Source organism: Triturus cristatus, chromosome 7 (genome assembly GCF_964204655.1).
Source record: "Triturus cristatus chromosome 7, aTriCri1.1, whole genome shotgun sequence".
NCBI classification, from domain to species: domain Eukaryota; kingdom Metazoa; phylum Chordata; class Amphibia; order Caudata; family Salamandridae; genus Triturus; species Triturus cristatus.
The window spans coordinates 42,825,448-42,852,455 of NC_140590.1; the positions used below are offsets into that span (position 1 = coordinate 42,825,448).

A 27,008-nucleotide genomic window follows, 5' to 3' on the forward strand; every position below is an offset into this window, starting at 1 on the left:
CCCATTTGTGACATCATACCTAATGACGTTCTTTAGTTACGCCTAGTTACACCCATTTTAGTTATGCATGTATGTTTTTATCTCTGTTATCAACTGTTACGCCTCCTGCATCTGTTTCACTATAATGCCTCTTCTATAAATATGATTATCTGTCAATAAAGTATTGTCCTTCACTTCCTGAACCTTCGTGGTGATGGAATATGGAGTCCTCAATTCGAATTGATTTTGGAATAAAGCCCGTTCCGAACCTCTAATACCACGGATTCTGCCTCTTATTTTACTGAGCTATTATTATAGATTTCCCGCATCAAATTAAGTACTGGTAATTAAATTATTTACCACACGCTTCCGACTGATACAGCTTAAAATTCTTCAAAGGTCATACCTCACGGGAGTGACCCTGGCGAAGATAGGTGCCAGAACGGATGCACTTTGTCTTAGAGGCTGCTCCAGGATGGTTTCCTTTAACCATACGATCTGGGAGTGCCCGGCACTTATGCGACTGTGGGAGGGGGCTATGACCCATATCCAGACGGCGCTAGGAAAAGAAATGAACCTCACACCAGGGCTGGGTCTCCTTAACATCTGGGTGGCTACGGACCTTACAGAAACAGAACAACTGGCCACACTGGGCTACACTCTTGTCAAACGAGAAATCGCTAGGGGTTGGGGGGCTGTACACCCGCCAAGTGTCCGGACATGGATAACAGAACTGGATAAATGTATGGTCGCAGAAAAGGAAGTATTTACGACACGCGGATGCCTTAAGAAGTGGGATAAGAAATGAGGCAAATGGAACAAATACAGAGGCGATATATGTGTCTCCCCTTCGATAGAATTAGAACTACGACATGATAGAGTACTAGGGGGTCCATATTTCCAGGATTTTTTTCAGTTTAGGAGTAGTAAAGTTAGGAGTCCTAACTTTAGGACTCCTAAACTGAGAAAAATCCTACCTTTAAGACTTTCGGTATTCACAGAAGGCATTTAGGAGTCCTAAAGTTAGGACTCCTAACCTCTGTGAATACCGAAATGAGTAAGTGCCTTCTGTGACTACCAAAATGAGTAAGTGCCTTCGGTGAATACCAAAATGGTAGTAAGTTTAGGACTTTGTCTTAAGTTAGTTCTGTGAATCGGGCCCAAACACAACAGCACACCCAGGAAGTGAAGCAATAATACAAACAACACACATACATCCAACACAACACCCAATAGATGCACAAGTCTGGGACACAAAGGTGGAAACAACTTGACCACAGGACTTGGCAACACACACAGTTGAACTGCATAGCAGCAACCATGACTGACAAACAGCACCAGAACATCACACGTGACCCATTGGGGAAATGCACTGAGTGACACATTGACCCTGGACAAAGAACTGCACCACAAAGCAGAGTGGCACAAATGAAATCATGGGGAGGCACACACACATACAAACCAAGGGGACAGCTCACACCAAAGTGAAGTGTACTGCATGTCAGTAGGGGACATGGCAGGAGTGTACCATACACAAAGAGAGGGAGTGCAGACCCACAATGGGTAGGCAGCTGAAGCACAGATAGGGGATGGCATGACAACACACACAACATGCCACACTGGAGGCAAGAAGGCACCATGGGACATCAAGGCATGAGAAAACACAACCACAATGGCAGTGTGGAGCAGCAGGTCTGCTCAGACCCCACAAACAGCCACCAGACACAGGGATGTGCAACAAAACACAACACTGACTTGCCAGTAACACCCTCTGCATACTCACAAGTGACAAAAACAACAAGTAGGAGTCAGACAGAACTGCAAGGACACACCACCACACTGCACAACATACAACTCACACATGGGAATACAACCACATCCACAGGGATGAAAAATCAAAACAACAGGCACACAACTCCTGGGTGACACATTTGTGTAGTTGACATTGCAGAGGCATGCACACATCAACACTCCCTACAAACCCACCCCCTTCACACTGCACAATACCTGGCCATTCCAAGAGCACACATGGAACGTAAGCCATGGGACTAGGATGACTGGCCATCACAAGATGACCACACACATACACCACTGGGCACACATATAGGAACAACACACACATGATGACCCTGGACAGCCTGCCTGAAATACTGTGTGCAGAAACCCACCCTGTGCTGGCAGTGCCCCCCAACCTGACATGTGTACAATAGAGCCAACATGAACTAATCAAATGACTACTGCTAAACATTCGAAATTGAAACCATTGCCACCACAAGTATCTGGGCCAAGAAGAACTGAAGCCCCTGTCAACCCTGAAAAAAAGAGAGCAAGTGAGCCCAAACATTGACCATGTTGAAGTGCCACACAGACCATGTGGCACAGTAAACAATTTACACACAGCAAAATAACTTTCTTCCGTAAGGACACTGACAAAATAGACATCTGGAGCAACTGTTTTTATTCACAAATTGCACAGATAGGCACCATGAGAAGAGAAGAGTAAGGCACAAAATGCAGAGCATGTCCATGAGAAGCTGCACAGGCAAGGGCAAAACAGCAGTGAACAACAAGGCCAGTGGCCAGGGCAGAGTGCAGAGCATGTCCATGAGAATCTGCACAGCCAAGGGCAAAACAGCAGTGAACAACAAGGCCAGTGGCCAGGGCAGAGTGCAGAGCATGTCCATGGGAAGCTGCACAGGCAATGGTCCAACACAGCAGTGAACAACAAGGCCAGTGGCCAGGGCAGAGTGCAGAGCATGTCCATGAGAAGCTGCACAGGCAAGGGTCCAACACAGCAGTGAACAATAAGGCCAGTGGGCAGGGCAGAGTGCAGATCATGTCCATGAGAAGCTGCACAGGGAATGTGTGCGACTGTACCTTTCCATGGCCAGCAACACAGTCAGGGGGCAACAATGTGCAGTACAGCCCTCTTGTATGAGACACAGGTGTGTGAAGGTAACTACCACTCAGACTTGGATGTCAGGTAGACTGGGAGCTGGCTGTGCCTCGGGGACTGTCGGGGCACTTAAAGTGGGAGAGAGCGGAACAGCTGAGGTAGAGCGATCAGTGTCTTGGTAGGCTGGAGGGCTGCTTGGACCAGGTGGTGTAGTGGCACGTGGAGGTGGAGTCATGCAGACGGGAGTAACGGTGTGGCTGGGGGATTGTGGAGGGGTACCCTTCCCCTTCTTGGGGATCCTAAATGGCTTGACTGACTGTGGATCAATAGGAAGTGGTGTGGGCACAACAGGCACACTCACCACCACTGCTGCAGCAGGTGCAGGCACTGGCAGCCCCTCTGGTGATGTGCTGGACCCAGCGAAACGCTTTGCCTTGCTTCGCCTCTGCCCCCCTTCCCCTGTTTACTAGGTGTCACCCCTGCAGTGCCCTCCGGCCTCTGCTTCACTGGGCTTGGAATGGGAGTCGAGGTGGTTGGTGATACTGCCTTTGAGCCCTTCCCAGGTGTACCCTTGGCATGCACCACCTCCTTGGTGGGCACAGACACTGTACGATTATCTTTGCGCGATGCCTTAGGGGCAGGAGAGTCCTTGGATGGGGATGCCACTGAGGCATGTGTGCCTGAGGTCTGCTGCTTTGTTAATTGTCTCCTGGTGTCGCCTGACGGGCTTTTCTCCCTGCGCTCTGGGGTGCCTTTGGTCTTCTGTGGGGATGGTGTCTGCGCACGGGACCGCTTGGGTTGTTGGCGCTGTGTGCTCCGTGTGCTGTATCGTGACTTTGATGTATGTGGACTGTGGTCAGTATCGTCAGACGTGGCCACTGCCAGGGGGGTGGACAAAGGGACCGGAGCTGGACTGTGAGAATGTGCCTGTTGCAGGGCAGACGTCACTGTTGATGACAAAGCCTGGACTGTCCGGTGCAGCCCACCCACGTCGGAATGCATGCCATCCATGAAGGCAACCACCTGGGCCAATTTCTTGTCGTGGTCAATGAAGGCATTTAGGAGAGCTGTCTGGCCTACACACAGCTGGCGCAAAAGGTCCACAGACTCAGCACTGATGGCAGCATGGGGGACAGGGGCAGGGGCAGCAGTGCCAGGGGTGAAGGACACTCTTCCCCTCTTACTGAGGCGGACACGGGCAGCACCAGAGGAAGTGGCTGGGAGGGTGGGCAATGGCCGCTGTGTGGTGGAAGTCGATGCAGAGTCCCCGTTCCCTGTGCCCTCCAACATGGATGCATCCCCGCTGGCATCGGATGATGTGGTGCTTTGTGTTTCAGGCTGGGACTCCTCCAGCAGACTCCTGTCCCCCTCTGATGCGCTGGTGACATCTGTGTCACTGGGCTCCTGGGCAGCTGTGGTGCTAGTTTCACCCCCACTGGTGTCCGTCTCCTGTCCCTCCGTAACCACAGGTGATGCTGCATGGGAGAGATGTAGGGTCAGGTCAGTGGCAAAACCAGAACAAACATATGCAAGCAATGCATGACAAAAGTTGAGCAAATCTACATGTTGCACATCACCCTGTGCAATCACATCGTGCCAACTCACTACATAGACTCATGCAGTGCATGGAAACTGGAAACTCAGGCATGAGTGAGCCATGTGAAGACCACACAGCACAACACCCTGCTTATGGCTCTGTTCAAACAGACACAAAACTAGTTCTGAGCACACCTAGGGACATGATGGGGGCACACAACTTGTTGCCAATGACAGAACTGGATGTAACAGGAGGGGACAACACAGACCCAGACTACAACATGACAGTCGGCAATGGACATTAGCCCATGCCACCCACCATGTCGTACCTTGGGGACAATAGAATGCTGCACATTGCTGTAAGATATCTAGCCCTCCCCAATATGGGTGCATGCAATGGCCGCATTGATGTACGCACAGTGTGATTGGGCACACTGCCGTTCCCTCCCATGGGATTCCCAAAACTACACCAATGCAGAAGAAACCTGAAGAGCACAACTCAGAATGTAATGTGAAGGCACAGCTTCCAAATCAACTTTCTAAGTACAGGTAGGGCAAATGCATGCCACAGGCACCCAGGCCAGCAGCCACTTACATGCCACAGCATCACACTACCAACATCACAGAGGCCAGCGCTGGCACAGGCTCTGTACACATGCAGCCACTCCCATCCAAAGTCAGACTCCCCAAATGCTCACCCCTGGCTTGCTGCTGATGCTCCTTCAAACGTGCATCCAGCTCAGGCTGTGTCACCGCCAAGATGCGCCCCATTAGTGGTGTCATGCTGTGCCGTGCCAGACGCCCAGTGCGAGGAAGCAGCCCCAGGGTCATCTCTGCCACATTCTTTGCCAGCCGGCTGCTGTCATCCCATCTCTTGTGGCAGTGGGTGCGCCGTCGGTTTGAGACCCCCAGGGCTCGCACCTTCGCTGCAATGGCCCTCCACATGGCCTTACGCTGGGGTACCTTGAGCTGCAGGCATGGGAGACAAGAGGAATAAATGATCAGGTACACAGTGCCATGTAACAACATCTATCAGTATAGCAGCAAGATACAACCAAATCACATATCCAACGATAGATTAATCAGAGACTATAGTGCAGCCTACATGTGACCCCTGCATGGGAAAAGCTGATGTTAAAGCATGCAGGTGTGAGGAGGAACACAGTCCCTGCACATCTCACACACATGCAGGATGCCAGCACTGAAACCTGCCTGCTCACATCTCCAGTCAATTGTTGGGTTGAGCAACACACACATCACATATCAACCTGTGTTGGGGGGTGACCCACTGTGTCCAAGACTGCGCAGACCTCAATGTCCCTGCCCTGTGAATAGATAACTGTGTCATGGATGTCACATTGAGGGACATGATCTCACAAATACAAAATGCCCTTCACAAGGGCGGTTGTGTGCAATCTACAGTGCTGAGATGGGCCACAGCTGCAGTGCAATTTGAAAAGACTGATGTCATACTCTGTAAGTGAAGTGATGTGTCCTTGTCTTTGTAGACGGCGACTGTGCAGGCCAGCTGGGCTCACACTGAGATGGACTACAGGGGCACACACTGCCATCCAGCCAAGCAATCACTGTCCTGACTACAGCATGAACAGCCTTCTGTGCCACTGTATGGCTGACAACACAACACAGGTCACTCATACTTACATGTGCAGAGAGGGAAAGCTGAGCATTGGGTACACACACCCTCCCACCGGAGACAGCATGTCAGGCAGTGCATTACACTACCTCACACTCCCAGGCACATACTGCATCAGTCCACTACATGTATGGCCCCCCTGCCCTACTTTTAAGACTCACCACGACATTTGGGGCACCATATAGCCTTGGGTACTGTGTGAGCACCTCGTCCACCAGGACCTCCAGCTCCTCGCTCGTGAAGGGACTGGCACAGATCTTCACTCTCCTTGCCATCACTGTGGACGCGAGACAACAGCAGGGGATTTTGGTGGCGAGTGTCCCCAGGCAGAAGTCCCAGGAGGCAGCAGCAGGTGAGGGGTATCAGGCAGCAGTCCCTGGAGGTAGTAGCAGGTGAGGGGTGTCAGGCAGCAGTCCCTGGAGGCAGCAGCAGGTGAGGGGTCTCAGGCAACAGTCCCTGGAGGCAGCAGCACTTGAGGGGTGTCAGGTAGCAGTCCCTGGAGGCAGCAGCAGGTGAGGGGTCTCAGGCAGCAGGCTCTGTGAGCAGTGACAATGTGATTCTCACTGCCACATATATAGCCCCCTGGGGTCGTTTCAAAGGTGCCAAGCTGCAGCAATTGGTGGTCCATGTCTGCCTCTTTCAAATGCATCCAATGACCGCCTCCGCGGTGGCGGAGCACGCCTACCGCGATCTTCAAAATTGCATCATGCCACCGCTATCGAGCTTCCCATTGGCTCTAGGGCGAGCTCCATGGCGGTGCAACACCGCTGGGGCCCGGTGTGCACTACCGCGATGGTGCATCTTTCAAATGCAGCCAATGACCGCCTCCACGGTGGCGGAGCACGCCAACCGCGATCTTCAAAATTGCATCATGCCACCGCTATCGAGCTTTGTTATCAAAAAGGGCGGACTGGCGGGCTTTTGTTTACAGGAGGTCCAGCATACGTGCCCAATTAATCATGTCAAAAGAAAGAGTATGCAGTTCCTCAGAGAAAAGGGGGAGTGAAAGTGTGGAGAAGAGACCGTTAGAAAGAGGAATTCCTCTATTCGGAACTAGGGTCCTCACACACCCAGCAAGCTAGGTGTCATGCCTCATCATATGGACCTGCTCCTCGTCGGGCCGGCGCTGCAATGCCCGACGGGCACCCTTAAAAGGGGCTCTTTAGCGGAGATCTTTAGTTCCTGGCCGTATGATGCAGTGTGTGTGAGAGGGACCTAGTGGTGTAGATGTGAGTGCAAGTGTGTGGTTAAAACAAGTTGGAGAGTCCAAAAATAGGATTTTATTAGGAGTGGCTCTCCACTTGATTAAAATGAAAACAGAGTGGCAGCTGGCTGATATTATGATTCAGCTTGGCTATGCTCTTCTGTGGTGGTCAACATGTTTCTTGCCCGGTGGTCCTAATGATCCGTGGCAATTCTTCAGGACCTACTGAACTGTCAATAATCTACACAACGTGGTGAGTACACTTGTTACCTGCCACACGTTATATGGAAAACGATCTCGCCATATGTCTAAGGGGACCTAGGAAAAAAAGAAAGTTTTTAGGAAGGCAACCCAAGCATAGGCAGTGATTAAAATTAGTACTGTACAGGTAGATCTCACACAGTAGTGATTACCCCCTCGACCGAATGACACGAGTATGCGTCCATTGTCACCAAGTGTCAAACTATCCTATACAGTGAGTAGGTATTCTCCTCAAAAAGTGAATATAAAAACAAGCAACATAAAAACAGAAGACTGGAAGTGTTGTGTTCCCTATGAGGAAGTAATTATAAAGTAACAACGAGTTTCTTCATTGAGGGGTAACATGGCACTCACCTATTGTGGTGTGAATCCCTGCTCCTGTCCGTGGCCGTGGCGCCACCGGGACACCAAGATTCTGGTGTCCTAATGAGAAACAAAATGTTAAATGGAAAACAAAGTAAAACATGGAGGGCAACTGGCCCGACATGTAGTGTCAGCACACGTAAAACAATATCGCCCGTGTGCGATCCCGTCATATGAGCTGAAGTAATGCGAGTCATGAAACAGACGGGATTGTGAAATAATAAAGAAGCACCACGAGGCAAACTTAAAAGGAGTCACACCAGAGGCGCATGGATCGTGAATGCCAGCCCAGACAAGGTATCTGCCAGCCAGAGATGCGTAGCCACGGAATAAAGGCACCGCAACGCAGTCGCCCACACCACAAGTGGAGTCTAGGGCAGGCCCGGTCTGCCGTCACGGTGAAGAGGAACCGGCGAGAACCCTGGGTTGCTCCCAGACCCCACGGAGTGCCAAGCAAAGTGCGCCAAAGAACCGATAGATGAACAGCTGGTGCAGTACACTGACAGCGTATAGTGTCAAAACCTATATACAAGGGAGCACTGACAACACCGCGTCTTAGTCATTACTCCCAAGTTCAGCTGCGGGATTCCATTCACTTTTTACCATCGCCCCGTGAGTCGCGGACACGCATTCAAACCACTGTCATGACCCATCACTATCAACCGGGCGCATTGCAGTATCGCCGTTACACTTACTTGAAGGTTGTTGCCGGAATGGGCCGTCAACCTACCCTCGCGCCACTCAACCCGGGAGGAGTAATACCCGGCAAGGTACCTGATAGATATACAGGCTGGTGTGTTTGGTTGGGGGCGGGCAGATTACCCGAAAGTGTGTAGTGTGAGAGCGTGAAGCTGGATCTATGAAAGGGAGTGTCAAATGCAGCGGCCATCTTAAGATGTGGTCATTATAAGTAAAATCATCATTTCTCATTGATTAGTGATGTAAATCCTGCTGAGTCAAAGGGTGGAATACATTGTCCTGAAAGCTTGGGTGTGACAATTCGGTGGCCATGCAGACTGAATGGTGGGTCGGCTAGCTAGAAGCACGTGTCAGTGTATGGCATATGAGGCTGCATCCATAGAGTGAATAAGTTATGATGTCGGCCATCATAGAGTGAGTGAACCTAACAAGTGTCCACAGGGTAACTAGGAAACAAAATAAAGCACAACCACACTAGGGGGAAGGCCCAGGGTGGCGAGTTCATGATAAGTCTACTCCTTAGAGAACACAGTTATCGGAGTAGCAACGTGAGAGAAAGTCTGTATTATCTGTCCATGAGTACTGCCCATGGGATTTGATCATTCAAGCCTTCTAGGTCTGTCCTCAGACGATGCACCCATCGCTGTTCGATCTTAAATAAGGCTCTTTGTGTGATCCTAGGGTGTGCCTCAAGTATTAGCCATCTAAGGGAGTCTGGTGTGTGGTTATTTTCTTTGCAGTGGGTATAAAGTTTGGTGGTTATTCTCTGGCATCTCACATTACTCTTGTGCTCTGTTATTCGTGTCTTTACTGGTCGCATGGTCATGCCTACATACCTCTTTTCACATGGGCAGGTTATTAAGTAAATACACTGAGTGGTGTTACAATTGGTATGCCGCTGTATCCTCCAGGTAAAGGAGTCTGAAAAAACCACATCCTTAATCACCGCAGTTTGATGGCATACAGTACACGATCCACATGGGTAGTGTCCTTTCACTGGGGGGAGACCCCAGAGGGTGCTTTGATCCTGGTGGTTAGTTTGTCTCGGTCTTGTGTTAATCAGGATATCCTTCAGATTTTGGGTGCGTTTAAAGGCAAAACGTGGGGGCGGGATAGTGAGGTCACCTGCAGTGAGAATCCCCCAGTGTTTCTTGATAATACCTTTTATGCATGTAGAGTCAGGAGTGAAGGATGTGACACAGGTCAATGTCTCTGACTTTTCCTTACTATTGGGTTGTAGTAGGATTTCTCGTGGATTATTACGAGCCCTCTTTAATGAGTTTTTTACCTGGCGGTCAGGATAACCTCTTTGTCTAAGGTTAGAACTCAATTGGTGGGCTTCAGTTAGGTAATCATTCGTGGAGGAACAGTTCCTCCTGATACGGAGGAACTGCCCAAAGGGCAAATTGTCCTTTAGGGCCCTAGGGTGATGGCTACTGTATAGGAGTAAACTGTTCCTGTCTGTAGGTTTCTTGTAAAGTGTAGTGCTAAGGCCTGTGTCCTCTAGTGTGACCATGAGGTCCAAGAAAGGTACATTGGAGTCAGAGATGGTGTGTGTGAATTTCAGAAATAGATTCTGTGCGTTGATCCATTCGCAGAATGCTAGACACGTCTGCTGGTCCCCCTTCCAGAAGATTAAAATATCATCTATGAAGCGCCTCCACAAGGTTAAATTGTTGATATAAGGGTTGCTGGGGTGCCTGATGACTTCCTCCTCAAAGGTGGCCATGTAAATACAAGCCACACTAGGGGCAAAGGTGCTACCCATCGAAGTGCCCTGCGATTGATGGAACAGCTGTTTGTTATATTCAAAATAGTTCTCAGTAAGAGCCAGTGTGGCGCATTCCATAACAAAGGAGATGGGGGTAGGTGATGTCCATTCCTCTCTCATAAGGGCACTCTCAATAGCCGTCAGAGTGGCACGCTGGGGGATATTAGTATATAATGCCTCCACGTCCAGCGTGACCAACAGGTCAATATTGCTTGTGTCGTGTATCTCCTCTATAACCTGCAGGATATCCGTAGTGTCGCGGATATAGGAGGGAGTTTTTTTGACCAAGGGTTGTAAAAAATGGTCAACAAACCTGGAAAGAGGTTCCAAAAGTGAACCTATACCCAATACAATAGGACGCCCTGGGACCGGTGTTGTGCCCTTATGTATCTTGGGCAGCGTGTAAAAGTATGGGATCTTAGGCTCCTTTGTGTTGAGAAATTCAGCTTCCTTTTTACTGATCCAACCATTGCTTTCTGCTTCAAAGGTGATGGTCACGATCTTGGTGGTAAGTCTAGGTGTGGGGTCAATGGAGATAGGAGTGTAGTACCTTGTGTTGTCAAGTTGTCGTCTACACTCTCGGTCATAATCAATAGTGTTTTGTATCACAGTAGCCCCACCCTTGTCAGCCTGTTTGATAATGATATTGTTATCATTGGCTAAGGTTCTCGCTGCTGACAATTCCTCATTGGACATGTTGTGAAAAGTACATTTAGCAGGAATCGTGCCCAGGTCACGGAGAACAGCTTTTTCAAATGTAAGTACTTCCGGGGGGACCATACTATTAGTGGGAGTAAATCTGGATGGATTACGTAAACCAGTGTCCGTGGATTCAACAACTGGTTGGTCTTGAAAGAATGCCTTTAAACGTATTTTTCTGAGGAATTCATGGATCTCACAATTGTCTCTAAATCTGTCTGTTCTCGGTGTAGGGACAGAACCGAGTACCTTGTCGAGGACCGCCTCTTCCAAGGGACTCAAGGGTCTGTCAGACAGATTCACAACTAGTTCTTTTTCCCTCTGTCCCTGCCCCTGGGAGCCGATGGGAATTGTTCCTGATCCTGCCATTGAACTACCTTGGGGGCCCCTCTTTTTCGCCCTCTTCCTCTGCCCCAACCTCTGTCTAAAAAAGGAGGGTTGCCTGGGGGATAGAACTGGGGCTGTCCATGCGGATACATAGGAAACTGCCAAAAGGGGGGTTGTGGTGGGCCTGTATAGACCGGAGCGTTACTGTAAAGGGGGTATGGAGATTGGAAATTCCTTTTCTGCTGGTTACCTCCCCAACTGTTTGAGCTCGAGTCACTACTCGTTGACCCCCTTCTTGAGTTGTCGGGACTATCATCAGATGAATAACTATTCTTAGTTGTCTGGAAGTCTGCTTTCAGATAGGGATAGATCTTCTCTTTATCAAACTTCTGAATGTCCTTCTGAAGTTTGGTTATCTTTAATTTGAGTAGATACTCCTTATTTTCAGAGATCTCACTGTTTATTTCCGCCAGTTTCGCTTTGAAAGCGGTGTTCTGGGTTGTGGATTTAAGTGCACTCTCTGCTGCCTGAATTCTCGCTAATAGGGCATCTGCTAATCGTTGGGCCGTATTAATAATGAGAACCAAGAGGTCTCTGGTGCACTTCCAAGAGACTAGGCACCATTCTTTCTTGAAAGTTGGGTCTTCCAGAAATAGCCTAGGAAAAATGTTGATGATGAGTCCACTGGGAGCTATATTGGCTCTTAGATATTCCGTCATTAATGCCCCATGCAGCGTGATCTTGACCCATTCCCTTTTTAATGCTGTGAGTGAGGTCCAGTCTTCTGATTGTGACCCTGAGGCCACAGAACCCCGGGCCCCAAGAAGGGAGGGAGTTTTTCTTAAGATATCGGCTACAGCTTCATCATTGAAGCGGAGTCCTAAGTTGTCCTCCATGGTAGGTAGGTCAACACACAGCAGCCGTTAAGTGAACGGCGCTTGTGAAATAAAGATGGTCCACTTAGTGCAATTAGCACCGTGTGGTATCCTAAATAACGTCCCACGGGGGAGGCCCGTGCATTAAACTATGTTATCAAAAAGGGGGGACTGGCGGGCTTTTGTTTACAGGAGGTCCAGCATACGTGCCCAATTAATCATGTCAAAAGAAAGAGTATGCAGTTCCTCAGAGAAAAGGGGGAGTGAAAGTGTGGAGAAGAGACCGTTAGAAAGAGGAATTCCTCTATTCGGAACTAGGGTCCTCACACACCCAGCAAGCTAGGTGTCATGCTTCATCATATGGATCTGCTCCTCGTCGGGCCGGCGCTGCAATGCCCGACGGGCACCCTTAAAAGGGGCTCTTTAGCGGAGATCTTTAGTTCCTGGCCGTATGATGCAGTGTGTGTGAGAGGGACCTAGTGGTGTAGATGTGAGTGCGAGTGTGTGGTTAAAACAAGTTGGAGAGTCCAAAAATAGGATTTTATTAGGAGTGGCTCTCCACTTGATTAAAATGAAAACAGAGTGGCAGCTGGCTGATATTATGATTCAGCTTGGCTATGCTCTTCTGTGGTGGTCAACATGTTTCTTGCCCGGTAGTCCTAATGATCCGTGGCAATTCTTCAGGACCTACTGAACTGTCAATAATCTACACAACGTGGTGAGTACAATTGTTACCTGCCACACGTTATATGGAAAACGATCTCGCCATATGTCTAAGGGGACCTAAGAAAAAAAGAAAGTTTTTAGGAAGGCAACCCAAGCATAGGCAGTGATTAAAATTAGTACTGTACAGGTAGATCTCACACAGTAGTGATTACCCCCTCGACCGAATGACACGAGTATGCGTCCATTGTCACCAAGTGTCACACTATCCTATACAGTGAGTAGGTATTCTCCTCAAAAAGTAAATATAAAAAGGGTGCCCGTCGGGCATTGCAGCGCCGGCCCGACGAGGAGCAGGTCCATATGATGAAGCATGACACCTAGCTTGCTGGGTGTGTGAGGACCCTAGTTCCGAATAGAGGAATTCCTCTTTCTAACGGTCTCTTCTCCACACTTTCACTCCCCCTTTTCTCTGAGGAACTGCATACTCTTTCTTTTGACCGCTATCGAGCTTCCCATTAGCTCAAGGGTGAGCTCCATGGCGGTGTAACACCGTTGGGGCCCGGGGTGCGCTACCGCGATGGTGCATCTTTCAAATGCAGCCAATGACCACCTCCGCGGTGGCGGAGCACGCCTACCGCAATCTTCAAAATTGCATCATGCCACCGCTATTGAGTTTCCCATTGGCTCTAGGGCGAGCTCCATGGCGGTGTAACACCGCTGGGGCCCGGGGTGCGCTACCGCGATTTTAGTGGCAGAGCATGCCAACCGCCATTTCCACATGTCTCCATGCCTACGAGTACTGCACTGGTGTGAATGGGGGTGCTGGTGACACACCGCCGGTGCCAGGCAGTAGCTACCGCGATATGGGTGCCATGCATTGACACGAGGCACGGCCATTCTGGCGGCGGAGCATGCCAACCGCCATTTCCACATGTGTCCATGCCTATGAGTACTGCACTGGTGTGAATGGGGGTGCTGGGGACACACCGGTGGTGCCAGGCGGTAGCTACCGCGATATGGGTGCCATGCAATGGTGATGTCCATCTGTCACACATCATGTCTGCTCATGAACACATTCATCATTCCAGCGCCGACTGTGGTCATTGTGTGGTGGATGAGTGCCAGGTTGTAATGACGCATCAAGGTGTGACCGGTACAGCAGCTAGGTAGGAGACAGTGGTTTTGATTAGTTACACATATGCTGGATGCTAGACTCCCAGGCGTGCACATGTGTATTGTGGCCATATCCCTATGTGCATTCACATAGCCAAAGGTGGTGTTTGAGGTACTTGTCTTGTGTAAGTTGACACGTGTGCCCTTTGTGTAGCTGAAGGTGTCCCTCCATGTAAGCTGGTTGGTTAGTCACTCTAGATGTCAGTAATTGTTGTCGTTGTGTCATCCTGAACGTGATATGCTGTGCACATCTCTTGGTGTATTATATTGACATGTGTCCACTATCAACTCCAATAGGAGGAGGCCAAATTTGATTTGTCACTTGACGGTGCTGGAGGACATGGAGGATGTTGCGCTCATACGCAAATGTCGCCTGGACAGAGCCACCCTGAAAACCCTTTGTGATCTGTTGGAGCCCCACCTGCAGCCACGCAGGACATATCCAACAGCTTTCACCCCTACTTATAAGGTGATGGCAGCCCTGCATTTTTTTGCAACAGGATCGTTCCAGGAAACTGTGGCCAGCGCTGGTGGGATGGCACAACCGATGTTCAGCATGGTGCTGCGTGATGTACTGTCCGCCATGATGCTATACAAGGACAGATATATCCATTTCCCCAGGGTTGCTGAATTGCCAGCTGTGAAGGGAGACTTCTATCCCCTTGGACACATCCCCAATGTTGTTGGGGCCATTGATTGCACCCATGTCGCTCTTGTGCCACCACAGGCAAGTGAGCACATTTACCGCAATCGCAAGCACTACCACTCCATCAATGTGCAGGTGGTGTGCCTGGCAGATATGACCATCTCGCAGGTGTGTGCCAAATTCCCAGGCTCGGCCCAAGACTCCTACATCCTGAGGAACAGCATAGTGCCCAAGCTGATGGCTAATCTTCCAGAGCGTACATGGATTGTGGGTGAGTAAGCCTAGTCGTGTGACGTGCTGTGTGTGTGACCTGCTCCCCTGAGACTCTGCGACATTGCAATGTCTATTTGTCTTTGTCATACCTAGGTGACTCTGCATATCCCAACCGTCCCTGGTTGTTGAGCCCACTGCGGAATCCCATGTCTCCGGCTGAAGTCCGCTACAATGAGGCCCATGGGAGGACACGTTGTGTGGTGGAGCGCACTTTTGGCCTGCTCAAGTCACCTTTCCGGTGCCTGGACAAGACCGGAGGTGCACTGGCATACTCTCCCGGGAAGGTGTGTCAGATTGTTGTTGAATGCTGCATGCTCCACAACCTACCCATTCGCAGGGAGATTCCGCTGCTCCTGGATGATGGTGAGGACCCAAGGCCCCAGCCTGCAAACCCAGCCGTGTACAGTGATGAGGACAGTGGACAATGGAGAGGAGGAAGGTGTTGACCTGCTCATCACCCGCTACTTCACTTGATGGTGGGTGGCAATATACAACATACCCATTGTCTGATGTGATTGCTGTTGTCGTGAAGGGGCATGTGAGAATTGTAGCATCAACCAGTTGTAGACTCAGTGGTGGTTGGAAATGTCATTTGGGAACATCAATGGGACGTGTATGTTGACACTTGGGGGCCATTGTGACATGTGCATGTTGGGTTATCCTGGTGTTAGGGCTTGTGTGATGTCTGTGATGCCACAACCAGACCAGTGACAGTTGTTCTGTTGTGTTTCCCTAGGTGCCTTCGACTTCTCCTTGCCTACATACAGCCCATGGTCCGGGTACATTGTGATCATGTTGAAGACTGTACACCCTGCAATAAAGACGGAGCAGACACAACAACATGTGTGTGAGGATATTTTATTTACTATGGTGAGATGCAAGGGGGTGTACATTTCCATTGGGGGGGGGAGTGAGTTGACAGTCGTGGTAGATGAGATGGTCGAGTAGTCACCACATTGCTGTGGTGACCCAGTCCAACAGGCAGATGCCATTCACAAGGCAGTGTGGGGTAGGACAGTAAAATGAGTCAATGCAGTGGTGGAGAGGGTTGCCATCATGACTGGCTCCATGACTTGCGTCTGGCAGGTGCTTTGCCTCCAGATACTCCCAGGGTCATCTTGGGACGGCCCCTTTGTCGTTTGGCAGGGGGGGGCCTGCTGCAGGGTCAGTGGGGTCTGAGGACTCACCCCTCTCTGTGGGCGCAGGGGAGGGTGGTGAACTGTCAGTGTGCAGCCCACCAGAGGGAGGCGGAGGTGTTGTCTGGGACGCATGCCTGTCCCTCAATACCGCCACTTGCTGGCCCAAGAGGTCCACTATTTGTCCCGTGCGTCTGTCGATGGACCTCATCAGCAGGATGAGCTCGTGCAACAGATCGTCCGACCGGCCCGTTCGTCCCTAGGTCTGTTCGTATGCGCCCAGGACTCTGGTGATGTGTTCCAGGGAGTGGGTCCCAACCTCCTGGTGTCCCTGGGTGACCCTGCCCCTCCCACCTGCCCTGCTGCCACGGACCTGTTGCCTCACCACTGTGGGCACCCGCATCCTCTTCCTGTCCTCCTCCATGGGTGGTGTGTGCGGGGCATCCTCTGGGACAGGGAGGGTGTTGCCGGCAGCACTGGTGGTGGTGGTGGTGGTGGCTGTGGCTGCCCAGGCCGTAACAGCAGGGGTCTGCGGTGGAGTTGTTGTTGCCGCAGATGTGGTGGGGGGGACGCTGGGGTCCTGGGACCTGTTGCTCCCTGGCACACCAGATGGGCCAGCCTCGAGCTCATCGTCCACGTAATCCTGGGAGTCAACATCCGAGAGTCCTTGTACGGGGGTGGAGACTGGCTCTGCAGGTTGCTGGTGTTGTCCTCTGCAGTGAGTTCTTGGTCACCTGTGGGTCAGATGGGAAATGGTCATTGCAGTGCACCCGGCAAGCTTTGGGTTAGCTGTGTGTCATTCACATTTTGTACACTGCACAATTGACATATCAACACATTGTTGACTGTGTGCAGTACTGTGCTCCCTGACATGATACAGTGGTACAAGCATTACTTGTCCATGGTGCGAGGTGTCAGGGCATACCATGCGAACCGTGTCCAATTGAGGTTTACTGGGACTTGTTGCCATCTAGGGCCTGGCACAACATGTGTTTAATTGTGGACTCATGGTTTAGTTGTCTGACCTAGCAGAAGTCACATCTGGCCATGGACTGGCCATTGTCATCTCTTGCAACCCTTTGTCCTGTCATGTGCATAATTTGATTTGTGCCACCACACATGCTTTCATATTTTTGGAATGGTCCTAGTTGCACTTGCCCCATGGTGATGCACATGTAACTAGTTGCTGTGCATGATTGTGCCCAGGCTTTCTTCTACTTGTGCATTGGTGTGTCACACTTTGGTGGTTGTGACAGTTTCCTTGGCTTACCTGTGTGCACACTGTGCTTGGCAATGGGGTAGGTATGGCTCTTTGTGCAATGTGAGGGCTGGTGTTGTCATATGGCACCATTTAATTTGGGGAAAATGTGTGGGTGCACGTACTGGCTACCTACCTGTGAGTTTGTTTGTTGTACTGCAATGGCTTCCAACTGCTCCTGGGTGGGGTGGGGGAGGGATCCATCTTGCTAGGCTGTGGGACAGGGGGCATGGTGGGAGTAGTAGTGCAGGCCCCCCACCCCCAGACACCCTCATTGTGAAGATGGCTACCTACCTGTGAGTTTGTTGTACTGCAATGGCTTCCAACTGCTCCTGGGTGGGTGGGGGAGGGATCCATCTTGCTAGGCTGTGGGACAGGGGGCATGGTGGGAGTAGTGGTGCAGGCCCCCCACCCCCAGACAACCTCATTGTGAAGATGGCCTGTAAATTTGTTTGTTGTACTGCAATGGCTTCCAACTGCTCCTGGGTGGGGTGGTGAAGTGCTCCATCCTGCTGAGGTGTGGGACAGGGGGCATGGTGGGAGTAGTAGTGCAGCCCTCCCTGACACAAACACCCTCATTGTGAAGATGGCTACCTACCTGTAAGTTTGATGAGGGTTGTGTAATGGCTGACACATGCTTCTGGGTGGGGTGGGGGAGGGATCCATCCTGCTAAGGTGTGGGACACAGGGAATGTTGGGAGTAGTAGTGCAGCACTCCCAGCCACAAACACCCTCCCAGGGAAGATGGCTACCTACCTGTAAGTTTGATGAGGGTTGTGCAATGGCTGACACATGCTTCTGGGTAGGGTAGGGGAGGGACCCATCCTGCTCAGGTGTGGGACAGGGGGCATGGTGGGAGTAGTAGTGCAGGCCCCCACCCCCAGACACCCTCATTGTAAAGATGGCTACCTACCTGTAAGTATGTTTGCTTTGACTTGATTGTCATGGCTCTACTTGCTCTCCCTAACTCCGCCCACTGACCACAATTCTGCATGGAGGGACGAGCTGCGAGCCGCCGGACCGTTACCCAGCCGTTTCATCCCCGAGTTGGGTGGGCCCGGGCCCGTAATCAGAGCCCCTGGAATTACCAGAACTCGAATACAGATCAGTACCTGTCCCTTGATGACACCGTAGCGGGCCGGGACGGGGGAGCCACGCCGTCACCGTCGGTGACGGGTGGGAGTGCAGCGATTGTTGGTCGGACCCTGCCCTCGGGATTCCACGGGGAGGAAGAGAGCGAACTAACACCCTAATTGCCATGCGACTCACGGTGAAGGAGGCAGCTTGAGTAGGGGAGCTGCAGCCAACCCCTCCTGCCCAGGCATTCATTGAGGCGAGGGTCTCAGGCAGTGCCGAGAGGTAAGACCTCTCATCGTGGAGGCGTGAAGCTGCCATTAGCGGAGGGGCTACGATTTTGGACTGCTGTACCGCCTGTGGGCGGTGTGTGGTCCTACATTTGTGGACATTCTCCCTCCCAGCTGCTGCTGCGAGTCGCGCTTTACACCGGTGGTTGTTGCAGCAGCTGCGGGCCTGCGGCTGGCTCGGTGTGCAGGCCACGAGGTCGTGTTGAATGGGGGGGGGGGACGTGGCCCACAGGTTGGATTTTGAGACCCATAACCCAGTCATAATATTTGTCTCAGCAGGGCCTTGCGGAGAGGCCTGTGAAGAGTGGAGGTCATCGCCCCTGTGCCGTGGGGTAGCAGAGAGGGCAGAGATCTCGAGGGCCCCGTGGACAGGCTGATCGACTACTTACCGGGCTTGGCTCCGTGGTTGTTTTTGTGGCCGGGCTTTGCTCCGCTTCCATTTCCTGAGCCCTTGTGACCTATCCGGGACATTGGCCGGCTGGGTTTGGCTCCGCCGGTCACGCCGTTCACAACTACAGGCCCCAGGACTCCCTTGGGCAGGCCGCCCTGATTCTAATGCCCCAGGACGCGCCGGGAGAAGCCCGGGATAGGGGCGGGACCGTCCGTGGCCGTCAGGGGCCTGTAGAGGCTGGGCTGGGCCATGTCTCTTGGTTTCAGCGACTCTTGAAGTAATGAGTCAAGTGACTTTTTAAGTACTATATGTAAATCACGCTACTAGTTTTTACTTGGTCAGTAACGTATTCATATTGTTATTAATTTGGACACTGATCCCTTGTTGTGGTAAATAATGGGGAAGAGTACTTTCCCCCAACTCTGTCCTGCTACTAAGCAAAAAGTAGTTCCTAATACTCCCCTTCCTAGTTTGACAGCGATTGATCGAATGCTGCAGCAAACTATTGGGGTAGTTGCTTCTACTATTGAAAGCACAGAAAGGCGACTCTCTCTTCCAGTTGGCACACTTCCTCCCTTGCCTGCTACAAATGTTTCGTTGCTTACAATAAACTCCCAGGACTCGATGTTAGTGCCTTCTTTTGCTGGCCTCCCTGGAGTTCGATCGACACATTCTGTCCAGGACTTTGTTTCTATCTTGCCTAACTTGTCATCTCCCTCTATGCCTATTATTACCAGGTTATCTTTAACACCAACAATTCCTCCAGCAAATATATCCTCTGAGATCACACCCTTGCCTAAGGATTCAATAGAGAAAGGAGGGTCTGACTCGTGTTTAAGTTCGCCCTTGGTTTCGGCATCAATTGTTAGTTTAGATAGTCACAGTCCTCGAGTAACAACTAGAGGGCAGAAGGCAAAGCGTAAAAAAAATCATATTAATAAGGAAGGACCAGGGGAGGAGCCTAGCGCGCAACCAAGATGGCCGCGTAGGCTTGTGGCTCCCGAGGGCCTCCGCAACCTCCCACGTCTATCCTGTCATAATCCTGATTTTTTCGACGGGCTTTTGGTTATGATCTTGCGCTAAGGTGCCACTCGTTTTCCGAATCGAAATTGGACTCCGGGAACCGGTTTTTTGGCGATCTGAAGTTTGCGGCCTTCTCCGGCCTTGGTCCCGGACTCGGGTTGGTGAGGTGCCCGGCTGCGAAGTGAACAACAGCGGCATGCCAGGCTGGGCCTGCCCCGGACCCCGCACTTTCACTTTCGGTTTCGAGTTGGTCTACTGACACTGATGAGGAGACATTGGGAGAGCTGCGCCGAGTACGGAGTGCAAAGCCTAGTCTTGACCTGTAAACGGGCCTACTTCAGCTAGCGGTCCGGATCTCCTAGCCTTCCTCCGGGTGCTGGAGGGTGCTGACCTTGCTGATCGCTGACGATGACGACAAGAGTGGATGGCGACAAACTGAAACCCAAATCTATCCGGAGGGGAGCCTATTCCCAGGCCAACAATATGGACCGCTATGCGCAGCCAAAGGGATCCCCTAGTGGATCACGTAAATCGCCTGAGCCGCCCAAGGAGGCCTCGGGCGCATCACCCGAATTGACTCTGCTGGATGTCATGGGGGCCATTGAGGAGATGAAGGTGACTGTGAACCAACAACTGGATACTCTGGCCAACAAATTGGACTCGGTGCTGATTGATGTCACCTTGGTCAGAGCGGACCTGTCGAAAACCAATGACCGGGTCGACTCGTTGGCCCAAGCATCGTCGAGCCTAACAGTAGATGTGGCCGCTTTGCAGACGACGGTGTGGAGGTTACAGCTCACTAGTGACCTGACTGAGCGTCGCCTCGAGGACTCTGAAGGCAGGGCCAGGCGGAACAACGTCCGCATTATCGGCGTGCCCGAACGATCGGAGGAGTCTGCTGTGGATCTCTTTGTGGAGGATCTAGTGGTGACTCATCTAGCACCCAAAGGGCTGAGCAAGTTCTTCGCTGTTGAACGGGCCCACAGGGTTCTAGGGGGTGCGCCTAAGGTGGGGGCCCCCCCGCGGCCGATCATTGCCCGACTTTTTAATTTTCGGGATAGAGACGCTATCCTGCAGGCGTCGAGGGTGGCTGGGCCATTACGATTTGAGAACTCTAATGTTAGCTTTTACCCAGACTTTACGCAAGCGGTTCAAAAGCAACGGATGGGTTTCTCGGCCATCAAACGGCGCTTGAGAGACATGGACTTCAAGTATGCGATGCTATTCCCGGGTAGGCTGCGGGTCGAGCTAGATGGTCGCTCACACTTCTTCGACCGGCCGGAGGCGGTGGGAGAGTGGCTGGATGCCCTGCCCAAGAGTCGGGAGCCGGAGGGTCGGATGACGGAGAGCGGAGAGGGTCTGACGCAGTAGGAATGGAACAGTGATTTTGGCGCTGGACTGCACTGGTAACGTTTTGCACCTGTGGCTGCACTGGACTCCAGTTTGTGACACTTTGCCCCGTGGTGTTTGGAGGTTGCGGGGGGCTTGCTGGGGCCCTTTCCTCCTTCTGGGGGTTCTTTTTTTGTCCTTTCTGTAGTGAATTTTATATTGGGGCGACAGGCACACTGCAGGTTGGGGGGGCTGTTCGGGCTCACGCAGGGGTGCAGGGAGGGGGGAGTTTTGTTGGGGTTGATGGGGTGGGGTTGGGGGTTGTTTGTTTGTTTCACAAGGCGGGGTAATATTTAATGTTGTGCTACTATGATTGTGCTCCCCGGGAGAGGGATGTTTTGTGTTGGGAGGGATGGGGGGTAGGGGGCTGAAACTTCTTTCCTGGAATGTGAATGGGCTGGGGGACAGGATAAAGCGGGGGGTAGTCCTGCAGTTCTTGAAATGTATTTCGCCTGACATTGTGTTCCTGCAGGAAACGCACCTCATAGGGAACTCTTTCCATGCCATGAACAGACGAGGGTATTGCCTTCTGGCCCATTCTGGTTTCACCTCTGGCTCGAGGGGAGTGGGCATTTTAGTCAGGACCTCTCTCCCGTTGGTGGTGGATGAGGTGCTCCATGACGACAGAGGGCGCTACACTGCGCTGGTGGGGAGGTGGGAGGGTAGGTTGATTACGCTGGTCACGGTCTATGTGCCGCCGGGCCTGCAGACGGCCACCTATGCCGATTTGGGACGCCTGCTGCTTGGGCTTCCGGGGGGGGTGTTGGTCCTGGGGGGGGGGACTTTAACGCTGTGGTTTCCGGAGTTGAGGATCGATACCCCCTAGGGACCTCCCTCGGGCCCAGAACTGGCTGGTGGGCTTTCTGGATACCCTGGGACTGATAGATTGCTGGCGGTTGAAACACCCTGGACAGGCGCAGTATACCTTTCATTCCGGGGCCCATGGTAGTCTTTCGAGGCTTGACTATATGCTAGTGCCTGCGGCCCAAGCTGGGATGATCGGGGAGGTGCGACATTTGGCACGCGGTATATCAGATCACTCCCCCCTCTTGTTACACCTAGATATCGCCCTGGGGGCGGAGGGGAGGGTGGCGCCGATCAACCCCTGGTACCTACGAAACCCCATGATTCGTGCAGACTTGGTTAAGTCTCTGGAACACTACTTTAATGACAACGTGGGGTTGGTGTCTTCCGCCATCTCCCTTTGGGAGGCCTTTAAGACGGTGATCCGGGGCCAGGCCCTATCTCTCATTTCCTACACCAAAAAATGCGCTGCGCAGGAGGTTGTTCGGCTAGAAGATGAGATCACTGAGTTGGAGAGTGATTTGGAGCAAGGTGTTACGGATGATAGATTGCATGTGTTGGAGCTTAAGCAGGCCGACTATAAGGCGCTGGTTACTGAATCTGCTAGGAGTATGAGCAGGGAGCAACAGGGGCGTTTGTATGATATGGGTGATAAGGCCGGGAAGTTGATTGCTTGGTTGGATAAGAAGGAGAGAGCGAGTCGAGTGGTACCGGAGGTTGAGAGGGTGGACGGTGTGTGTGTGACGGACCCCGGTGATATAGTTGATTGCTTCCCCGAGTATTTTCACGGGGTCTACTCTCCGGTCTCAGAGCGCTCGGAGGAAGACTCCCGACTGCTGCTTCGAGACATTACTCTGCCTTCCCTATCTGATGAGGATAAAGTATTGATGGATGCGGCCCTGTCGCCAGATGAGATTGCTTTGGCCATTCGCTCTATTGCCTCGGGTAAGGCCATGGGTCCTAACGGACTTCCCATCGAATTATACAAGTTGCGCCCAGATGTGATTGCGCCTTATCTCCGAGACATGTTCCTTGAGGCTAAGGCGGCGGGCTCCCTCCCCCCTGACCAACGTCTTGCTACTATTGTGGTTATCCATAAGGAGGGGAAGCCGCGGGATCGGTGTACTTCTTACAGGCCCATCTCCTTGTTAAACGCGGAGCCCAAAATCCTCGCCAAGGTACTGGCCAATCATCTGATCCGGGTTGTGGGCGACCTGATTCATCAGGATCAATCCGGCTTTATACCCCATCGCAATACCGCTTTGAACCTGCGGCGATTGCATGGCGTCCTGGCTCGCGCTCCATTCATTCGTGAGCCGGCCATTTTGGCGTCCTTGGACGCTACCATGGCGTTTGATACCTTGGAATGGCCGTACATCTGGGCAGCATTGGCGAAGTTTGGTTTTGGCCCGGGTTTTATCGGTTGGGTGAAATTGCTTTATGACAATCCACTGGCACAGGTGGTGGTCAACGGACGTGTGTTGGCTCCCTTTGTTTTGGGTAGGGGCACCCGACAGGGATGTCCACTGTCGCCTCTTCTTTTTTGCGCTTTGTCTTGAGCCCCTTGCGGAGTGGTTGCGGTGGGAACCCTCGATGCGTGGCCTTAGATGGACGCCGGAATACGAGGATCGGGTCTCCCTATACGCGGACGATATCCTTTTGTATCTTGCATCACCGCGCAAATCGCTCATTGTGTTGGTGGATGTTTTGAGCTCCTTTGGTCGCAATTCCGGATTGGTCATCAACTGGGCTAAGTCCTGTGTATACGTTCTTTCCGGGGAGGCCCCCCCCCCTTCCGCGGGGGTGCCCTATCCAGATTGCGCCGTCGGGATTTACGTATTTGGGAATTTTTATAACACTGGACCCGGTGGCCCGCTATGAACGGAATCTTCTCCCCCCCCTTCAGCGCCTAAGGGCGGATGTGGCGGGTTGGCGGCGGTTGCCGCTCTCGCCACTTGGCCGGGCAGCACTGTTCAAAATGATGTTGCTGCCGCGCTTTTTGTACGCCCTGCAGAACACCATGGACGTAGTGCCGGCCCGTTATTTTCGGGATGTGGAGTGTCTCCAGCGTCGATTGTTTTGGGATGGGCGGCCGCGGATTGCTCTTGCCAAACTAACTCTACCGTGGTATGATGGGGGGGTTGCCCTCCCTGACATTAAGCGATACTACTGGGCCTCCCAGTTGGCTGCCGTCAATCACGGGATGTATGGCCCTGCTTTGAACCCGGCTTTTGAGATGGACAAATTGCTATTGCCGGGCGGAGACTATAATCGAGCGCTATACTCGGGGTCCCTTGATGCGCGGTTGACGGGCCCGACGCGGGTCGCGGTACAGGTGTGGCATGCAGCAAATGCGGCGATGGGGTGGAGGGATCGTTTGACTCGGGCTACGCCATTGTATGCGTCCCAGCGTTTGGGTTATCTGTATACTACGAAAGGCTTTGATAAGTGGGATACGATTGGTATCAGCACAGTAGGGGATCTCTGGACGAAAGGGAAATTTAAGACGTTCGACATGCTGAAAACTGAATACCAGTTGAATGATAGGGAATACTATCGGTATGCTCAGGTCCATCATGCCTTGTGTTCCGTGTTTTCGGACGTGGCGGCTATTCCGGAGCATTCCCCGTTGGAGGACAGGATATTGGACGGCTATGTGCCGGATAGCACCATTTTGCTGATTTATAAGAAGCTTATTAATGATCGGATGGGTTTGCTGGCTTCATTGCGGGAGACATGGATTGCCGACGGTTTAGAACTGGACGACGAGGATTGGGTGTCGGCGGTGGCCTCCCCGAAAGAGGTGGCTATCCCGGCCCGGTTGCGGTTCGTCCAGCTTAAAATACTCCATAGAGTGTACGTCACGGGGCCTGCTCTGATGCGTATGGGGTATTCGGTGGATGGTTTGTGTAAGCGAGGCTGTGGACTCCTGGGGAGTTTCCTTCATATCCTGTGGGAGTGTCCGGAGGTGACTCGGTTTTGGTGCAGAGTGCATGCGGTGTTAGAAGAAGTCACGCATGTTGCCTTGTTGACGGAGGCACGAAGATGTTTGCTGAATGTCTGGGAGCCGACTGATTACAATGTGACGCAGACGCAATGGGTGACTCTGGGCTATATGGTAGCGAAGCGCGACATTGCACAATTGTGGGGCTCCCAGAGGCCACCCACGGTCTCCGAGTGGAAAGAACACATGGACTGGTGTATGTTCAGAGAGAAAACGGTGTATGTGGCGAGAGGCAAGCCTGGGAAGTGGATTAAGGTGTGGGGTCCCTGGAACTCCTATCGTGGAGGTATATGCGCCCCGCCTCAGATGCGTGAGATAGATGCCGCTCTGTCTCCCTAGCCCGCGCATTCCTGTATGCTCCTGCAACATGCGAATTTGGTTTCTTCGGCCTTGCCCCCCCCCCCCCTCTGTCTACCCGGGTTGGATTACTCCCTCGATACGAGGGGCACATGCTACTGCTATTGATTTCCTCTGCCTTGTGTGTTTGCTGTTTTTCGTTTCTTAAAAATATGAAACCTTTCTTGTTTGTTTATGGACTGCGGCTGCGGCCGACTGCGATGATTAACTCTCCAGTGACCCCTTTTTTGTTGCTTCATCGATGTGAATGTTCAGCTGTGCCTAGGGTTACACTGCATTTTAGCGGCCGGCCTGTTGGTTGTAGGCCCATACTTGTATTTCTCTGAAATTGTAATAAAGGTTTTTAAAAAAAAAAATAATAATAAATAACTAAATAAATAAGGAAGGACCAAATGTATTGACTGCCAAAGGGAAGATTACCCATAAGCAATGTAAATCTACTGCAATAATAAATTAAACGAAAGGTAATAAGGGTAGTAGGCAGACAGAGATTGTCTTTCCCTCGATTAGTACAGGTGAACCAGTAGTTGGGGAATGTTTTTGGGGGAAAATGGAGATATTGATATCAACTCTCCTAGAACCCATTCGTATTAAAGTATCGAATATAGAATCCAGGGTAATTAATATGGAGAAACAGCTTACCGGAAATCTGCAGTCTACGCAGGTTAAATTACCCCATATCTTACCCCAAGTGACTCCGCCCGAAAGCAAATAGTAATCCCAAAAAAATAACGGGGGCCTTGGAAAAACATGTTCAATTTAAAACCAATGTGGAATTGGGACGTTTGGAGTTTAATAAACCCAGGGTTTTAGAACCTAGCGTAGCAGGTATATCCGGTCCCCCTCAAGTGCTAACTAACAACTCTAAGACTGTTATGAGAAGAGTTGAAGATATTAGGGAGGCTGATTCGATATCAATTTTACCAACTCTTAATTTGCCCCCTGAGGCTATTCCATATACAGTGGTGTTAGCAAATGTTCCTCCTCTCCCTCCCAATGTTTACGAACACTGGTCGACTCTCAGGAATAAAGCACTTCATTTCCTTTCTACCAAGCTTGGACCCAATAGTTCCTTGTTTCCTGAGTTCAAGATGGTTAGAAGAGTTAGTTGGCTAGGCCCGTCAACTAAATCTCTGAGTGGTGATTGTGTAATTTTAACATTTCGGTCACCACCATTGGTTCGGAATATAATTGAGAGGGGTTGTACTGGGTCAGCTAGTTCTGATTTTGTTAACATTCTCCCCCTTGGCTTTTTCTACT

The 27,008-nt window shown here is 51.5% G+C and overlaps 1 protein-coding gene across 2 annotated transcripts in view; it reads right to left on the bottom strand.

Annotated features, from left to right (window-relative positions):
* Positions 1 to 2,470: 2,470 nt before the first annotated feature.
* Positions 2,471 to 27,008, bottom strand: part of LOC146808766 (uncharacterized) — a 62,841-nt gene continuing 38,303 nt past the window's right edge. Inside the window, exons 2-3 of one of the 2 annotated variants that reach the window (XM_085615582.1) lie at positions 5,110 to 5,380; positions 2,471 to 4,350 (exon numbers count right to left, since the gene is read on the bottom strand). In XM_085615582.1, coding sequence (XP_085471708.1) covers positions 3,233 to 4,350; positions 5,110 to 5,356 — 1,365 coding nt within the window. In that variant the 5' untranslated portion in view covers positions 5,357 to 5,380 and the 3' untranslated portion in view covers positions 2,471 to 3,232. Of the gene's footprint in view, positions 4,351 to 5,109; positions 5,381 to 15,865; positions 16,893 to 27,008 lie in introns of those variants that run through there. The other variant, XR_014966257.1, reaches the window with a different exon arrangement.